This window comes from Canis lupus, chromosome 28 (genome assembly GCF_003254725.2).
Source record: "Canis lupus dingo isolate Sandy chromosome 28, ASM325472v2, whole genome shotgun sequence".
Taxonomy (NCBI): domain Eukaryota; kingdom Metazoa; phylum Chordata; class Mammalia; order Carnivora; family Canidae; genus Canis; species Canis lupus.
Genome location: NC_064270.1, coordinates 25,207,317 through 25,226,570, shown reverse-complemented (window position 1 = coordinate 25,226,570; position 19,254 = coordinate 25,207,317). Strand labels below are relative to the sequence as shown.

The 19,254-nt window shown below is 41.9% G+C and overlaps 2 protein-coding genes and 1 long non-coding RNA gene across 6 annotated transcripts in view; 2 read left to right on the top strand and 1 right to left on the bottom strand.

Annotated features, from left to right (window-relative positions):
• The window catches only part of TDRD1 (tudor domain containing 1), a gene marked incomplete at its 5' end in the record, with an annotated part of 53,329 nt that extends 42,545 nt beyond the window's left edge, over window positions 1-10,784 (bottom strand). The window contains 2 exons of the mRNA XM_025467291.3: window positions 699-1,023; window positions 10,677-10,784. Coding sequence (XP_025323076.3) covers window positions 699-1,023; window positions 10,677-10,784 — 433 coding nt within the window. The remainder of the gene's footprint in view (window positions 1-698; window positions 1,024-10,676) is intronic.
• Window positions 10,785-10,975: 191 nt separating this feature from the next.
• Window positions 10,976-14,146, top strand: LOC112672367 (uncharacterized). Its single transcript, XR_003144235.2, has 2 exons — window positions 10,976-11,112; window positions 12,098-14,146. It is a non-coding gene; the product is annotated as an uncharacterized LOC112672367 (long non-coding RNA).
• Window positions 14,147-16,384: 2,238 nt separating this feature from the next.
• Window positions 16,385-19,254, top strand: part of CCDC186 (coiled-coil domain containing 186) — a 59,320-nt gene continuing 56,450 nt past the window's right edge. For 2 of the 4 annotated variants that reach the window (XR_004810349.2, XR_007406717.1), the window contains exons 1-2: window positions 16,385-16,606; window positions 16,949-17,151. Coding sequence is in view for 2 of the 4 variants with exons in the window: in XM_035708163.2 (XP_035564056.2) it covers window positions 17,102-17,151 (50 nt within the window). In the remaining 2 variants the exon portion in view is untranslated. The remainder of the gene's footprint in view (window positions 16,607-16,948; window positions 17,152-19,254) is intronic. The other 2 variants (XM_035708163.2, XM_049103102.1) reach the window with 2 other exon arrangements.

Genomic DNA, 19,254 nt, shown 5'->3' with positions numbered 1-19,254 from the left:
ACTACAAGTTCACAGCAATGAAAAACCAATGACTAGCCCAGGCAGGTATCCCTACCTACAATGGAGTTAATGAAGCATCAGTGGTTTACTCACCTTTGCTTCTGCACCATCACTGTAAAGTCAGCACAATGATATTTTAATATTATTGGGAAAACAGTTTTGACCCCTTTCTTAGGAAACCCCAGAGGCCCAAGGGCCACACAAGTGAACTACAATCACCATTACATTAAAAGATCCCATCTGATATATGTATTCACTGAAGGCCCAGCTTCCTTAAAAACCAGGGTTTTGGAATTAGGACTAAAGGAACAATTCTTAAAAATCTAATGAAACAATTTAACGTCTTACATATATCTTTGTGAGCTACTGTATGCATATAATTTGTACAGCATTTTAAAAATACGGCCAATCTTTAAAAAGCCATAGTATGTCCTTTTTATATCCCTAGTAGAGTTAGTTCTCCCACTGTGGGGAGAAAGCTCATCTGTAAACATTCTCTTCTCCTAAATCCTTTTTGTGATGAAACTAGTCAAAGGAAGCTATTTGGCATGTGGCTTTTCTAAATCTTTAAATGCAAATACTGTACGGTAGCCATTTAGTTGTTCTGTTAATAGCCCACGGATGTGTGATTATATACCTGTGATAAGCCAAAGAAATTATCAGACTCAAGAATTAGTAAGCCTATAGTTTTCACTCACCTGCTGACGTCTTCCTATCTCCTTTGGATCCAACCACCTCTCCACTGATGCTGTTAGGGTTTGAAGATACTGAACTGTCTGCTTGACTAGCCAAATACTGTTTGGTTTGCTCACAAAGCAAAAAATTGTTTTTATTTCCATTCTCTGGGCTTTTCAACCGGAAATTAGGGTGGTTAGCATGTCCTCCAGGACTTCTTAAAGAATCAGGTGCTGGAAGTTGGTTTTCATTTTTCTCGAAATTAAATGGCTCTGTCATTTTACACGTAGATGCCTCCAAATTATTTCTTGAGATCATATTATGTGGCAATTTAACATTCACAGAAGTCTATGGGAAGAAGTGTATTTAAAAGGCAATTTTTAATGACAAAAGTAGAAGCACTGCAGGCCCAGGTGATTTCTTTTTATGTAACAAGTAATGCTCATGAATAATTCCAAAGCAGAGGTAACCATGATATCACAGCCTGGCCTAAAGACACAAACAGAATGATTCTCTATTGGTAAGTATAAACTCCCAAGTTTCACACAATTCAACCACAGACAAAAGGCTAACACAAGAGACATCAAAAGAGTAATCTCAGAGTTCGATACCATTTTTTACTTTAAAAAGCTTTTCAAACAACAGGAATAAAAAAGGACTTTCATGTTTTAAAAGAAATATTTCCAACCCAGAGCATGCAACTTAATGGTGAAATACAATAGAGGGTATTGTCTTCATCAGGTCATCACCTACCTTTCTAGCCTTCCAGAATCCCTCTACGACTCCTACTTTCAACACTAAGATCTTGTATACGCTGAATCCAGCTCCCCAGTGCCCTCTCTCTTCCTCATTGGCCTGGTAAACTCCTTCCTTCCCAGTCATCCCTTAGGGTTTGCCTCAGCTGACCCCTGTTTGGTCTGTTTTTCCCAAGTCCTTTGCTTTGATAATCTCCAGCTGAGCTTCCATAAATTATAACTTGTAGCTACTGCTTTTAAAGACCTAACTTTATGCACCTTTCTCTGAAAATAAGGTACATGTATTGTTACAAATTGCCTTTGAGAAACCTCTATCCAGACCCTATGCTAGCTTGTTTTTCTATTACTCTTAAAGAATACTAAGTGTCCTGCCCAAGGGAAGTAATAAAAGCAGACAAACAACTTTTCTGAGGTTGTGACCTACAGCTTTGTCTGTAGGCAGCAGGTAAAACTGCCTATTGTCCCAAAACTGCTCAGGGGGAAAAAATTAAAATAAAAGAGCCACAGAAAACTAAACTGGAATACATAGTATCTAAAAGTGATTTAACATTGTTTTAAAGGGAAGACAGGGATGACTAGGTGGCTCAGCAGTTGGGCGTCTGCCTTCGGCCCAGAGTGTGGTCCCGGAGTCCTGAGATCGAGTCCCACATCGGGCTCCCTGCGTGGAGTCTGCTTCTCCCTCTACCTGTGTCTCTGTCTCTCATTAATTAATTAATTCATAAATAAATAAATAGAAGATGAACAAATAGCAAAAACATCCTTCTTCCTGGTGTCCTAAAATTTTCTTCTAATTTCTCAATTTAAATTAGGTCTAGCCTAATCCATGACAATACAGAAAAGAGAGTGAAATAATAAAGAAATGCACAGGCACACTCAAAGGTATGGAACTCTCAGTGGGCCAGATCTTGGGAAAATCCCTAATTGAAGGTCTGTAGACAGGCAGTTATGGTGGGAGACCCTGCAGCTCAGGAAAAGCACGTGTGGCAATGAACACACCTACACCAAAGATTCAAAGTGAGTGAGAATGAGAATGTTGGGCGCAGTGAGCAAGAAATACTGTGAAGTTACAAAAGGAAAATAACTTCTAGGGGAAAACTGGTGGGGTTAAGAATACTGAGTAACTCCAGACTCTGTAAAAGAAATACAAAGAATGTGCATTAAAATATTAGGGTAACTACCAAAACAAAACAATGCATAATTTTAAAATTACAGAAAAAAAACTCAGACTAACAGGAAAAAAATCCAAGTATGGTCAATGGAAAACAAGTAAGATGACAGAACCAAACCCAAGTAATCCAGTTATCAATGATTTAGTCTCAAAAGAGAAAAAGACTTAGGGAGAAAAACATCCTGCTAGATGTTACACACAAGCAGCACAAATAAAACAAAATGATATGGCAAGCTTGGAAATAACAACTAAAACATGTGCTATGTAAATAACCAAAAAAGATGGAATACTAATATTAATAACTGATAAAACAGAACTCAATTGGGACAAAGATTTTTTTATGTTGATGACTACTGGAGGAGAGAGAGCAGCCAATGTCCCCAGATCTATAAAACAAAGTGAAAGAGGAGAAATTCAGTCCACAGTGAGGACACACATGCCTTAGACAGTTGTCAACAGAAAACAAGTGGTGATATTTTAGTACCACAATAAACTTGATCTAGTAGGGACCAATACAATCAACAACATTCATTTTTCCAACACTGGGCATACACTAGACTAGAAAAGCCACCTCAACTAACTCCAAAAACACTAATGCCATGCAAAACACATTCACTTGCCACAGTACACAAACCTCCATCTCAAGTTTTGTTTCCCAGAGAATCAGCCTACAACAACCACATTAGTGTGTGAAGGGTTTTGTTTGTTTTTTTTTTAAAGGTGGTAAAATATCACAAAGGAAATATCAAACATGACTACGGAAAACAAAACAAAAAACCCCACAAAAAACAAAAAACAAAAATCACAAAAAAACAGCAAATAAGCCAGAAAATAAAGATTAACAAAAGACAGAAAATGCAGTATCAAATTTTTTAAAAAGAAGGATAAATAGTAAAAACATTCAGATACTATAGCAGACTATATGACCCAAAGGCCATCTTCTACCTCTGATTTAGCAGCTTGAGTTAGAGACAATACTGCCCATAATCAATTCTCCTGAGCAGAATTTCTCAGAAAGCTCTGTCCTTTCCTGATGAACAGGAACATTTTTGGCTGCATTTGCCCCTTTCTTCCTGTAACACAATCAGGAAGCAATAAACAAAAAGGAAGAGAGCACACCTTAAGGATAGGAGAACCAAAAAGAGCACCTGGTGTCTCTGGCAGTGTCCTCGAGTTGCTACACCAGCCCTGATCTGTCTATGCATAGACTCACTGTGGCATCAAATAAACCCATAAGTTTTCTGCTATTTGCAGCCCAATTGATACAGATACCACTAAAATGTGAGCAAGAGGCATGAACAGAATGCACAAAACATGAAGATTACTTGATAAACATATGGGGAAAATATTCAACATCATCTGTAATAAAAAAATTTCAAATTAAATGACTATTATTTTCTGCTCAGCATGGGTGTAATTAAGAGGGACACCATCAGGGAGCCTGGGCGGCAGTCAGTTAAGTGACCAACTCTTGACTTCAACTCGGGTCATGATCTCAGGGTTATGAGATTGAGCCCTGTGTTGAGCTCCATGCTCAGGGCAGAGTTGGCTTGAGATTGTCTCCCTCCCTCCCTTCCTCCTCCCATCCCTCTCATGCACAGGCTCTCTTTCAAATAAATGAGAGAGGCACCTGGGTGCCTTAGGGGCACCTGGGTGTCTTAGTTGATTAAGTATCTGCCTTCAGCTCAGGTCATGATCCTCGGGTCCTGGGATAGAGCCCCAAATGAGGCTCCCTGCCAAGCAGGGAGCCTGCTTCTCCCTCTCCCTCTCCCCTCCTCTCTGCTCATGCTCCTTCTCTCTCAAATAAATAAAATCTTTGAAAAAATAGATAAAAATCTTTGGAAAGTAAAATGGACACTCATTGCAGGGAATATAAATATGTTCTTATGGGAAGACAGTTTGGATATACATACACACATCTGCACGTCTATAGATATATATATATATATTTAAATTTTATTTGCTAGAGAGCACATGTGTACACACAAGCAGCAGGAACAGCAGGGAGAGGGAGAAACAGGCTCCTCACGGAGCAAAAAGCAGGATACAGGGCTAGATCCCAGGACCCTGGGATCCTGACCTGAGCCGAAAGTAGACACTCGACTGAGCCACCGAGGAGCCCGATAGATATATACACTTAAGGTATACATGTATTCTTTTTATTTTCTTGAGAGAGCACATGCAAGAGAGAGAGAGCACACAAAGGGCAGAGGGAGAGGGATAACCTTAAGCAGACCTCACACTTGACAGGGAGTTCGACAAGGGGCTGGATCTCACCACCTGAGATGCAACCAAGAGTTGGACACTTAACGGATCATGCCACCCAGTCACCTCAGGTATATGTGTATTCTTAAAAATGTTCCTAGCTACTCATCTGGTAACTCTACATCTAGAAATCATCCCATTAAAATCGGGGTGCCTGGGTGGCTTGGTTGGTTAAGTGTCCAACTCTTGATTTCCGCTCAGGTCATGATCTCAGGGTTGTGAGATGGAGCTCCTGGGGCATGAAGCCTACTTAAGATTCTCTCTCTCCCTGTCCCTCTGCCCCTCCACCCTGCCCCTCATCAAAAATAATAATAATCCTGAATATCTAAAGATCCTATTTAATATAGTAAAAGAAAAATTGAAGAAAAAGGTTAACTGTGATATCTCTACTAGAGAGAATATTAACACTACCATTTAGAATCCTAGTTTTCAAAATTATACAATATGTTAGAATAGAAATGAAGAAAATCAGAAACACTATTTTCAGAATAACTACAAAAAAAGAAAACCTCTCCATGTAAGCAAGACCAATGAAATACATTAAATTTTAAATAACAACTAGTGTTAATGGGTAAGTAGGCTGATGAATCTTTTTTACAGTCTTTTTTCATTTTCCAAGTGTTTAAAGATTACTTTTATAGAAAAAGGCATTTTAAAGACTAAAATATTAATATTACATTTAAAGTAAGCTATTTTCCCTTAAGTGTTGTTAATTTCAAACCAAGTAAAGGGGACACCTGGGTGACTCAGTGGTTGAGCCTCTGCCTTTGGCTCAGGTCGTGATCCTGGGGCCCTGGGATGGAGTCCCACATCAGGCTCTCCCCACAGGAAGTCTGCTTCTCCTTCTGCCTATGATTCTGCCTCTTTATCTCTCATGAATAAATAAAATCTTTAAAAAAATAAACCAAGTAAAGGACTAAGTAATATTAAAACCACAAAATCAGGGGATCCCTGGGTGGCTCAGCGGTTTAGCGCCTGCCTTTGGTCCAGGGCGCGATCCTGGAGTCCAGGGATCGAGTCCCGCGTCGGGCTCCCGGCATGGAGCCTGCTTCTCCCTCCTCCTGTGTCTCTGCCTCTCTCTCTATGATAAATAAATAAATAAATCTTAAAAAAAAACCACACACACACAAAATTAGGGTATAGTCCTCTTCAAGACACCATTGGGACCCTCAACATGTAACTCTTGAAATAGCTTTTCCTTTGTCTTTATTCAGTAAGGCTGATGGAAAGGCAATTCACAGCTTTCTATCCTGTATCATAGCCATAGATAGTTATGTCTACATGCTAGATTTTAAGTAGCTTGTGCAGGAACCAGGTCTCACTAAAAACATTAACAACAAAAACCCTGGTTTCCCATAGCACCTAACATAGTGTTTTGTACAATGAGGCATTAAAAAGATAATTATATGATGAAACTATTTAAAGTGCATTATTGCACTGTTTTCATGACAATCTGGAGAGTGAAAATGAAATTCACAGTCTAAAGTTACATGTGGCAATCTTAAATAGAGAATTACATCACCTTATGAGGTTTTCTCCAATTTAATAGCAGAATTTCAAGTCTTACATCCACTCCTCCAAAGTCCAAAAATTAGTAATTAAGTTTGACTCAGAAAAAAACCCAAAATCAGTCTTAAACCCAATGCAGAAGTTTAAGCACCAAATAAAAAAGATTTAAGCTTAAAAGAAGCTCCACCTAGAGTGGAATATGTAGGTTAGAAAGACACCTCACTTGCCTCACCCTATTCAGGAATTTTCATTACAACGCCCAGGGCAAATAGACATGTAGACCTGTTCTATAGCTAGAAGCTTATGACTTCAATTTTAGACAGCCAACTGTACTGCATTTTTATAAAATCGTTCACTTCCCAATTGACTGACTCCTGTTGCTGCCCTGTAACCATAACCTTTCAAATATCTGAGATATCTACCATTTCCACTTTGCTCCAGGTCCTTCACCAGCTTTTATAAACATCTTTGAGAGTCCTCACAAGTCTGGACTTTCTCTAGTTCATTAGAAACCCTCACATAGATAGACATCCTTCTCCTAACTGAACACTGGACTGCAGATGTGAGCCAACAGCCGATCGGAATAATCATTATACTACCCCTTACTTTGAACACTATTTCCCCTTATGCACCAGCTTCTGGAATAGCAGCCAGGACTACTGTGAGTATACATAAAACTTGCAGTTAACCTAACATCTTTTGGAATTGTTTTTTAAAGATTTTATTTATTTATTCATGAGAGATACAGAGAGAGAGAGGCAGAGACACAGGCAGAGGGAGAAGCAGGCTCCATGCAGGGAACCTGACGTGGGACTCAATCCCGGGTCTCCAGGATCACACCCCTCTCTTGGAATTTTAAAATGTGTTTATTATCACATAAAAATTGCCTTTTTTTTTCTTTTGATTTACAGTCCTCTGAATTCTAAAATGTATTTCAACATTAAACACCTGTAAGAAATTGAAATGATCCCTGCTTGGCTTTATCCTACGTCAGCCACTGGGCATATCTGAATCTGGAATGGGCAGACACTATTCCATAATGCTGTGCTTTCCCACCTTGGGCTGCTTCCTTCTGGTATACAGGTATAGGGGTGTTACAGACATTGCTGCAAGAGTCATGATACCTCATAGGCTAATCCTACTCAGTTTTAAAACAGTTCCCCCATATACAATCTACTATTTTTTTACATGCTACTGGTGATGAATACTTATCCCCAAATCCACAATGATTAGTTATTTAACATAAGAGGTTAATTAGGAGGGTCCCCAAATTTCTTCATGTTAAAGGAATCACTGATGTAATAAAAGACCAGTGGAATGGAAGTAACTATCATAGTTCTACAGGCAAAAATAAGGTCTTGACTTTTGTTCTGTGCTTCATGATTTGACACCAACAAAACATGAAGCTAAGGGGCAAACCCTGTCTTTTACTCCCTTGGAATCCTGTTCCCCCTCCTCCATCTGGTCAAAAGCATCCCAGGATACACCTGCAACCAGTGACTGTAAGGCTTCTCCTTCTTTCCCAGAAGACTAGAAGCTAAAGTTAATTTTTACCATGGTGAGTTAATTCTTTTACTACCAAAAGTACTTGTAGCAGACACTTAGCTATGATTTTTTTTCTTCTCTAATGTTTTTTGTTTTTCTGGTAACCACACGCATTCAGTGAGAATGGCTACTCAAAGGAAACATTCAGTTCATTGAGGTTTTTATTTTTTTTATTTAAATTCAATTAACATATAGTGTATTATTAGTTTCAGAGGTAGAGTTCAGTGATTCATCAGTTGCATATAACACCCAGCTCTCATATCACGTGCCCTCCTTAATGCCCATCACCCAGTTACCTCATCCCCCTAACACCTAACCTGGCAATCCTCAGTTTGCTTCCTATGGTTCAGGGTGTTTTATGGTTTGTCTCCCTCTTTGATTTCACCTTGTTCTATTTTTTTCGCCTCCCTTCACCTATGCTCCTGTTCTGTTTCTTAAATTCCACATGAGTGAAAGCATAATTATTTTTCTCTGATTCACTTATTTCACTAACATAATACCCTGTAGTTTGATCCAATGGCAGGATTTCTTTTTTTGATGGTTAATATTCCACTGCACATATATATGTATATACATACACACGCACACCTCCCACATCTTCTTTATCCATTCAAATGTCAATGGACATCTGGGCTCTCTCCATAGTTTGCTATTGTGGACATTGCTGCTAACCGAAGAGGTAAAGGATCTGTACTCTGAAAACTATAGAACACTTATTAGAGAAATTGAGGAAGACACAAAGAAATGGAAAAACGTTCCATGCTCATGGATTGGAAGAACAAATATCTACCTAGAGCAATCTACACATTCAATGCAATTCCTATCAAAATACCATTAACATTTTTCCCAGAGCTGAACAAATTATCCTAAAATTTTTATGGAACCAGAAAAGATCCCGAATAGCCAAGGAATGTTGAAAAAGAAAACCAAAGCTGAATGCATCACAAACTATATTGCAGACTTCAAGCTACATTACAAAGCTGTAATCATCAACACAGTATGGTCCTGGCACTAAAACAGACACATTAATCAATGAAACAGAATGAGAACCCAGAAATGGACCCTCAACTCTATGGTCAACTCATCTTCGACAAAACAGGAAAGAATATCCAAAGGAAAAAAGATGGTCTCTTCAACAAACGGTGTTGGAAAAATTGGACAGCCACATGCAGGATGAAACTGCATACACAAAAATAGGCTCAAAATGCATGAAAGACAAATGTGAGATAGGAATCTTCAAAATCCTACAGAACACAGGCAGCAATCTCTGTGACCTGAGCCACAGCAACTTACTAGATACGTCTCCAAAGGCAAGGGAAACAGAGGCAGAAATGAACTAAGTCCAATAGTTCATTTATCTTTTAAGATAAAAAGCTTTTTGCACAGCAAAAGAAATAATCGACAAAAACAAGAATGGGAAAAGATATTTGCAAATGCTTTATCAGACATGGGGCTGGTATCCAAAATCTATAAAGAACTTATCAAATCCCACACCTATGGAAGCATTCAGTTTTAAAGCTATGGAGCTCAAAGGTTCAGCAACACGTGAGCTTTAAAATGGGTCATACCCAAATGTAAGCAGAGTCTCATCTTCCTCATTCAGCTATGTTATCTGAGGCAAAAAAAAAAAAAAAAAAAAAAAAAAAAAACACTTCATCTTTCTCGGTTTGAGTTTCTGTAAAATGCGGCCCAATCTTAGTAACTTCCTCATAACACTTAACTGTGATGATTAAATTCAAGAATGTATGTAAACTACTTAGCACAGCAGCTGGTGCTTACTAAGTTCTTAAGAGGCAGCTAGCATTTCAAACTTTACTTTTATTGCCATTCCCACAAAGAATTTCCTCCACTCATGTGTAACTACTTTGGCACACTGAAATAATGAGGATTAAAGTATTCCTGAAAAATAATAATAAAAAATAAAATATTCCTATTTCCTTTATTCGTCCACGTAAGTAAGGGAGACCTGAGCAGGTGGAGGAACTTGCCAAACCCCACCAGGGCGGGCGCTCTTGCACAGCTGAGCTGAGAATCCGGGTCCTTTCCCATGCAGTATCTGGAGGACTCAACAAGGGAACTAGAAGCATCCTCTCCTACTCCAGAGGCCAAACAGGGCCAGCATATTTATAGCAGGAACCCAAGTAAAAAATATCCGACTGGCACACAGCAGCAGACACGCTACAAACACTTGCAAAATGAACCAGAGCCAGCTTACCGTATCTAGCTAAAGCCGTGCTGCATCTGCCTTTCCTACAGAAGGTAGGAAGTTAAGGACACTATTAAGTGCTAGTGTTGTTTGCACTGCAGCTGAGTTAAAACGCAAGCACTGACCGAATCCACAAACTAGTTTCTTTCAGGGACAAGAGCGCAAAGAGCTCCTCTGGTGGGATGCCAGCGGACGTTCACGCTTTGCAAAGTCATGCCTGGAAGTACAAAATATTTTCCAAGCCTGCGACAGGCCCCCCCTGCCCTCCCCACTGCCCCCCCCCCCCAGGCCCAGGGGGCTCAGTTCTTTTTCCTTTCGCCCCTCCCCCACCACAACCTCCAACCCTAGGCCTGCCCTTCCCAGCCCCGGCTCCAAGGGCTCCTCCCTTCCATCCTGTCTCCCACTTCCAGGCCCCCGGTGCCCGCTCAACGCCCGACCTCAACGCCCGACCCCAACGTCCGGCGCCCAACGTCCGGGGCCCAACGACCGAAGCCCCGCAGCCCTCACGCAGCCCCTTCCACTCCCCGCGCCCCACGCGCCTAGGAACCCTGACCTGGTACGAGGCAGGAGGGCCGCTGACCCCGCGCCGCCTCTGCAGCCCGGCCGTGGTGGCGCCCGCCCCGGGCCCTGCAGCCTCGCCGGCCGGAGGCGCTCCCCGCGCTCACCTCGCCTCCACGGGCCAGCCCCGCGCCAGCGCCGCGCCTGCGCAGTCCGCGCCCACGTGCGCCCTGCGAGGCCCTCGCGCGCCCTCCGCGCGCTGCGGCCTCCGCGCTGTGCCCCAGGGCTGCGCGCTCCGAGTTCCTCCGCCCAGAGAACGGGGCGCAGAGCTCCCGGGGCTGCTCCCAGGTACGTGGCCCTGCCGATGCCGGGGGCGAGTTTTGAGCGCAAAGACGCACACTCTCTGCAATGGTCACTTGGGTTGCATTAACCACTTAACATCTTACAAGGCTTCCCAAATTAATCTACCTCCGCCTGGAAACTAAGCACAGGTGATCACTTTCCCCCTGACTACGGGCACCTGGTTCTATTGATGCTGCTCAAATATTTGTAAAACTTTCTTTTTTCTTTCTTCTTTCTTTCTTTCTTTCTTTCTTTCTTTCTTTCTTTCTTTCTTTCTTTCTTTCTTTCTTTTCTTTCTTTCTCTCTTCTTTCTTTCTTTCTTTCTTTCTTTCCTTTCTTTCTTTCTTCTTTCTTTCTTTCTTTCTTTCTTTCTTTCTTTTCTTTCCTTCCTTCCTTCCTTTCTTTTTTCTTTTCTTTCTTCTTTCTTTTCTTTCTTTCTTCCTTCTTTCCTTTCCTTTCCTCTTTTTTTTTTTTTGGACTAGGAACCTTTCAAAGTCAAGAGAAAAACTTAACCACCTAATTTCAACATTGTCAATTCACCAGCATCAGTCTTGCTCGCGTCTATACTTCAAAACACATTGTTCCCGTTGTTCGGAAGCAATTTCTGGCCTGCATCTTTTTTTCTTTGTAATAGATTTTTTTTTTTAAGAACAGTATTAGATTCACAGAATAAATTGAGAAGAGGGCGCAGAGTTTCCCCACATTAACCACACCCGGGTTCCTCTATTATTCATATTTCATTGTAGGATACATTAACTATGAGAAGGAACCAATATTGATACATTATTACTAAAGTCCAGAGTTTATGTAGATTTCTGGAGGCTTTACCTATTGTTCTCCAGAGCCAGAATTCCATTCAGGATACCACATTATTACATTTAGTTGTCATGTCTCCTTAGGCTTTTCTTGGCTATGGCAGTTTTTCAGACTTTCCCTGTTTTGATGATCTTGATAGATTCCAGAAATACTTGTCAGGTATTTTGTAAGATGCCCCACTGTTGGAGTTTGAGGTTTTTCTCATGATAAGACTAGAGGTAAGGGGTTTTTGGAAGGAAGGCTATAGAGGTAAAGTGCCATCTGTATAGTACCGTATCAAGTACATGATTCATAACAGTTGATGTTTTCCACCTGTAGGGAGCAAGATGGTGTCCCTCGTGTCAAGTAGTGACATAATCAGAAAAGCAACTATGACCAGATATCACCAAAACTAGTATAGACTGGGAGTACTAAGGACTAATAACCCATAAGGCCTGGAAGAACTAGGAGCTGATTAATCACTAGAACCAAAAGAGGCCTGCAAAGCTCAAGACTGATTAAACTGTAAAAAGGAAAAAAAAGTAATAAATACATAAATACATAAGTAAATAAACTGTAAAAAGGGAGGATTTCTGCAGCAAACTGCCAGACTCTCTGAGTGCTGACCCTTCCTCATCTGACCACATCAAAAGGCAACTGCTGCTGAAGACTGCCTGATTGATCTCCCAACATAATAAAGCTCCTCCACTTTTTAAACATTAAGCAGTAAGTGCCTAGAGCTGGCCCACACCTGACCAAGTCCTCATCTTAACTGTGCTCACAGACTGACTTGCTTTGTTTCATTAACTTCTTACCCTTATTGTATCTTGTTTGTTGCATAACTTTGTATTGTACTTTGTGTGATGTATATGAAGCCAAGTTAAATACATAGTGAAATGTCATTGAGTTTAGAATCCTGAACCTGCTTGCTATTGTACTAACCGTATTTTATGATTGAATAAAGCTGACATTGTGGAAAGACACAACTTTTACACACACCTTTATTTTTTTAATTAATTAATTTATTTTTTATTTTTTATTTTTTTTTACACACACCTTTAAAACATGCTCAAGACACCACCACCTGACTGGTGTTCTTCAGTTTCTAAAGTTAGTTGCGTTTTCCCTCCCTTTGCCTATTATATACTTTGGTAGGAAGTCATTAAACACAGTTTACACCTAAGAAAGAAGTTATGCTCCCCCTCTTTGAGGGCTGGATATTGGAATTATTTCATATTTGTTTGCATGGGAGATTTGTCTCTTCTCCGTTATATATATGACCATATATACTGTAAATATATTAGTATGAACTGGTGTTTATTTTATGCTTTGGGTTGTAATCCAACACTACCTTATTTCCTTGCTCAAATTTTTCCAACTTTGGCCATTGGGAGCTCTTTTAGTTGGCTCTTGTTATCCTTTGACATATTCCCATCAATGTGGGGTTATTTTTATTTATTTGGGTTTTTTTAATCACTTTTACTTTTTGGGACATTGTATCTTTATACATATGTATCTTTCAAAGATCATAACTTTAAAAAACATCATCAAAACTTATTCCACCTTTAACAATTTCTTAATATCATTAATATTTAAAATTTCCAGAGTCTCAGATGATTTTTAATAATTGGTATGCTCAAGTCAGGCTCCAAGCAAGATCCTATTTTGTATTCAGTGATGTATTTTAAAAAGAGATTTCCTTTTAATCCCTTTCTTACAATTTATATGTTGAAGTAATGGCAGTTTTTCTTAAATTTTGAGCATATCCCCTGTGGCAAGAATACTTCACAGGTGGTATTGTGTTCCTCTAGTGCATCACATCAGAAGATACTTAATATCTCATTGTTTCTCTTCGGGGAATTATTAAAATTCATATAACAGGTTCCAGTGTTGTCAGCCCCATCGATCCATTATAAAGTTTTCCACTGGCTTTTTGTCTAATGATTCTAGACTCTCTGATGATCCATTTTTTTTTTAATCAAAATGATGCATTTATTCAGGGCAAATCTTAATTTTCTTCGTCTTCTTCAGAACAAAGAACTGCAAGAATGCCTAGAAGACTTGAAGTAATGCTGATTTACCGTCACCTTTATTGAAACTTGATTCCTTGAGCCAGAGGAAGGTCCTTACTGTAGTTGATAGTACAAGTGGATCTCTTCATGTACTGTTTCCAGGCATCACTCCCGGACTCCCGACCACCACCAGTGTGCTTTTCTCCTCCAAATGCACCTCCAATCTCAGCCCCACTCCTTGGGATATTGACATTTACAATGCCACAGTCGGATCCTTTCGATCCTAGATCCATTACTTCAAAGGGGTTGCAAATTCCTGGTAGTCTATTTTCTGCATTTATTATCTGGAATTCTTTAAATAACCTTTCCACATTGACTTTCCGAGTGAGATTCAGTTTGTAACAGAAAGTTATGATGCTTGATTCTTTTACTTTTCAGACTGTGATGATTCTTTTTTTTAATTTTTCTTTATTATTTATGTCACACACACAGAGAGAGAGAGAGAGAGAGAGAGAGAGAGAGAGGCAGAGACACAGGCAGAGGGAGAAGCAGGCTCCATGTAAGGAGCCTGATGTGGGACTTGATTCCAGGACTCCAGGATCATGCCCTGGGCCAAAGGCTGGCGCCAAACCGCTGAGCCACCCAGGGAATCCCAATACACCTTAATTTTTGACATAGTAGAGGAGTCTCAATTGCTATTAGTTTTTTAATGCTATATTGTCTTTTGGCCGGTGGGCACACTTTTGAATTGGCTCCTGAGTCTTTGACACAACTATTATTTTTCTTCTTTGCTTTCTGATAAAACCAACATGTCTTAGATTTTCTTGCACCTTTCCTGCCCCAGACTAAGAATCTGCCCTTGATTTTACAAGGGGAGTCCAAGTGACTTTTTGTGGGAAAATATACTTAGAAATGATGGAGAAAAAAAAGGGTGTGCATTATGTTGAATGATATTCCAGGCCTTTTCAGTGGACAGACTTCTAATTTTAAAAAACGTATAGGACGCCTGAGTGGCTCAGCATTTGAGCACCTGCCTTGGGCCCAGGGTATGATCCTGGATACCCAGGTTTGAGTCCCACATGGGGCTCCCTGCATGGAGCCTGCTTCTCCCTCTGCCTGTGTCTCTGCCTTTCTCTCTCTCTCTCTCTCTCTCTCTCTCTGTCTCTCGTGAATAAATAAATAAAATCTTTAAAAAGAAAAAAAAGGACCATGAGTTCATACTGATATTTCTAAATTCAGATTTAGGATTTCAGAATTTTTACTTAACTTGTTTGATTTTGTATTTATATTTCCTTTATCTAATACTGAAAATCTTGGTTCCCAGAACCATAATTACTTATATGCTTATACTAATATGTATATTTTTAAAATAACAATAAGGATGTTATTACTGAAATTATGAGCTGAGAAAAAGGCTTACTTTTTCCCCCCTTGGATTATATATCTCACAGGGAATGTTTGGTCAAATTTAAAGTCAAATCATTTCTTCACCGTCAAAAACACTTTTAACTGCAAAGTGTGTTTTACTGTAGTATTTTCATTTAAGGAGGGAGGCGCGATTTCCTGTTGAAAAGGAAAGAGGAACAAAGTTACACAATGTTGAACTTTTCTAGTGATTTTTTTTCTCCCAGCAGTTGGTATCAAAGAAGCTTCACATAACAGGAACAAGCTTTGCTTTACAAACTCTCACGTTGACAACTTGACAGAATTACTATTTTCACTCCTGAGTTGTGAGTAGGAAGCCCTAAACCAGAGAACATCACCACTGTACAGCGCAGATTTGCAAAACCCTCACAAACTGAAACTGTTTCCCTTACTTATATGGACCCGATTAGGCAACAGTATGCAATACACTTTTTGTTGGTAATTATTGAGCAGCTCCTGCATGTCAGTCCCCATTCTTTTTTTTTTAAGATTTTATTTATTTAATCATGAGATTTTATTTATTTAATCATGAATCATTTAATCACAGAGAGGGAGAGAGGCAGAGGCACAGGCAGAGGGAGAAGCAGGCTCCGTGCAGGGATCCCGATGCGGGACTCGACCCCGGGTCTCCAGGATCACACCCAGCCAGGCGAGGACACTTCCTGCGCTCAAGGCTCTCACAGTCCGGTGCCAGAGACGAATGCACGAATTATTATTATTAAACAATGGCAGTGGGCGCCAGGCTGTAGACAGGAACGCGGTGTTATGGAAACCCTCAGAAGCTGTCCCAGGGATGAACTGTCAGGCGACCAGGTAAACTGCTCCTGCTGATGCCGCCCAGGTCAGGTGCAAGGTTTGCGCATCGGAGCAAGGAAGTCACAATTTCGAATTCTTTTATTGCTTTATGCCCCTGACTAATACGAGAGGGCTCAAGGGTGAGGTGGGCTTCTATCCAATGAGAGCGTCCTGGCTTGGGGCGGGAGAGACAGGACAGGACTAGCAGGACCGCCCGCGAGCCGAGCCAGCCCGGGCGTGGATGCCCAGCGCGTCTGAGCGCGGGGCTGGGGACTCCGGGGGCAGGAGGCGGCGCCGCCCTGGCCCCGCCCACCGAAGGTGCGTTGCGTCACACGGCCCGCGACTCGCCGATTGGCTCCTCCAGGGAGCCCCGCCCCCTCAGCTGTAGCGGGGCCGGCTTCGGCGTCGCCGCCATCTTTGTTGATGTGTCAGCTCCGCGGGGGTTTGGGGACGCGGAGACGGAGGGAGCGCGGTGTCGGCCCTGCCCCTGGTCGCTGTTCCCCGCGCCCCGTTCCCCGCCTCCTGGTCTACCGGAGCCCACGATGGAGAGATTAGGCGTTCAGCCGGAGCTTCAGCGGCCTCGTTAGGGGCGCGGCCCGGGGCTCGGAGAAGTGGGGTGAGTGCTTGGCCGCCCGGCGCCGAGAGTCGCGGGGTCTGGGCGGAGGGATGCTCACCGCCCCCGCGGCTCGGCGGGTCCCGGCTCGGCTCGGCGCCTGGCCGGCCTGCCCCGGGGCCGGGAGGCCGGCGAGCGCTGGGGGGCGCAGTTAGGAGTCCCTCCCTCCGTCGGGGGCCGCGGCCGGGAGCGGGGAGCGGGGCGCGGGGCCGGGGCGCGGGGCTCGGAGGGGGCCACCGCACTGGGGGCCGATGGCCTGGCCCCTCCCGGCGCGAGCGGCAGCCGAGCCCCGCCTGCTCGGCCAGATTTCGTGTACTCCATCGCCCGCCTCTCTCTCTCCCCCAGGTTGACTGTGGGTCTTGTGTTTTCACTGTTGGGGCGACTCTTTACAAACACTTCTTCCGTCACTGTGATCTTAAGTAACTTCAAGACGGTTCTTTGGGATTTTTTTGGGGGGGGGGCGGGGGGTCTCCCGAGAAATGAGTGTTCTTGGTTTTTATGTTGCCTTTACTTCCAAGGACATCGAGGGATCCGACGAGCCCTGGCCGGTAAGGACATTTCAAATTCGTGCCTATCAAACTCCGAGCAAGGAGGGGAATGAGAAAGCCTTGCCCCCCCCCCGCCCCAGCAAGCCCGGGTAGAGCGCAGGTGCCACGAGCGCTTAGCTGTTAGCAATTCAACAACTGCAGCTAACGTTGACTTACGTCTTGGTTTTTGTCTCGAGTAAAGGAGCCTGGATTTGGATTCCGAGCGCCTGGATTAGAATCTGCCCCCCCCCCCCCCCCTTTGACCTGCTCGTTTTGTTACCTTATGGGGGTTAGTCTAATAAAGATAGTGGTGTATAGTGCCAGGCGCTTGGCAGTTTCCTCCGTGTGTGTTTGTGTGTGTGATGTGCCTTGATGCTAGAGCGTTTTTTACTTGTTACCGAATGATGATGGCCTGGAAGGTTTTTTTGTAAGAAAAGCGTGCCGTAAATCAGTGGAACAGTATTTCAAAAGATGTGCTGGTAATCAAAAAATTTAAAAAAAAAAAAAAAGAAAGAAAAAAGATTGTGTTGGTACACTAATCGTGGGTGTAGCTTTCCCAACTACAGACTACAACTTTCTATTTGCACAGTTGATCTCGTGGGAAAGATTAAGGTTCAAGAGGCGTTGACAATAAAACTGAACAATCTCCGTGTGAATAAGGCCTATTTAGTCTCTGTACAACTACTTTTCGACTTTTATTCATCATTACAAAAATAGAAAAGTGATGATTGGCCTCGTTTTTTTTTTTTTTTCCTTTTCAGTCTTTCATTTTAAAGTTCAGTGAAGGTGTTGAGTAATTCGCAAATCTTACAAAGAACTAAAATTCCTTTTTACATTGCAGCAGGCAAACATGTATAAACACTGAAGAATCTACCTGGAAATTTCGTTTATCCTGGAAATGCATGGATAGTGTTTTTTTTATTTATTTATTTATTTATTTATTTATTTATTTATTTATTTATTTTATTTATTTATTTATGATAGTCATACAGAGAGAGAGAAAGAGAGGCAGAGACACAGGCAGAGGGAGAAGCAGGCTCCATGCACCGGGAGCCCGACATGGGACTCGATCCTGGGTCTCCAGGATCGCGCCCTGGGCCAAAGGCAGGCGCTAAACCGCTGCGCCACCCAGGGATCCCTGCATGGATAGTGTTTATGTCGATGTTATTATTCTTGAAACATTATCAAGTTCAGAATACTAGCATATAAACGTGGAGATTTCTTTAAACAGTGAAAGTTCAAGAGAGTGTCATTGGTGTGTCCCAGTCTTACTGCTAACACGGTATATAGCACAGTAACTACTTTGTAAGCTTTTAGTTCTTTCATCCATAAATCCAAGAGTTTTCCTTTAGTGCTATTCAGTGAGAGCCTAACTGATGGCAGTTGCTTTGTATATTAAGTTTAAAAACATGTTTACAGCTACATGCTGACTTCATCAAGTGAAGGTAAAACAGCACAGAATACTTTTTTTTACTTAAATTCAATTTGCCAACATACAGTATAACGCTCAGCACTCATCACATGCCCTCCTTAATGCCCGTCACCCAGTTACCGTATCTCTCCACCCACCTGCCCTTCTGCAACCCTTTGTTTCCCAGAGTTAGGAGTCTTTCATGGATTGTCTTTCTAATTTTTACCTGCTCAGTTTCCCTCCCTTCCATTATGGTCCCTTTCAGCATTTCTTATATTTCATATATGAGTGAAACCATATGATAATTGTCTTTCTCTGATTGACTTATTTCACTCCGCATTATACCCTCTAGTTCCATCCATGTTGATGCAAACGAAGAGATAATAGGTTGAAGCAGCCTCATACAGAAATTTAGAAAAATCGTCTTTGCCTTTGAAGAATGACTGGTAATCTGTAGAAGTTTTCCACTAACAATTTTTTTTAAATTCTTTATTCATGAAAGACACAGAGAGAGAGGCAGAGAGACATAGGCAGAGGGAGATACAGGCTCCATGCAGGAAGTCCTGATCCCGGGACTCTGGGATCACGTGCTGAGCCAAAGACAGAAGCTCAACTGCTGAGCCACCCACTATCCTTCCACTAATAATTTCAGGTTAAAGTGAGAATCCTTGACCTCGAATTCTGTTTGTTTTTTTCTTTCAGTAAAATTTAGG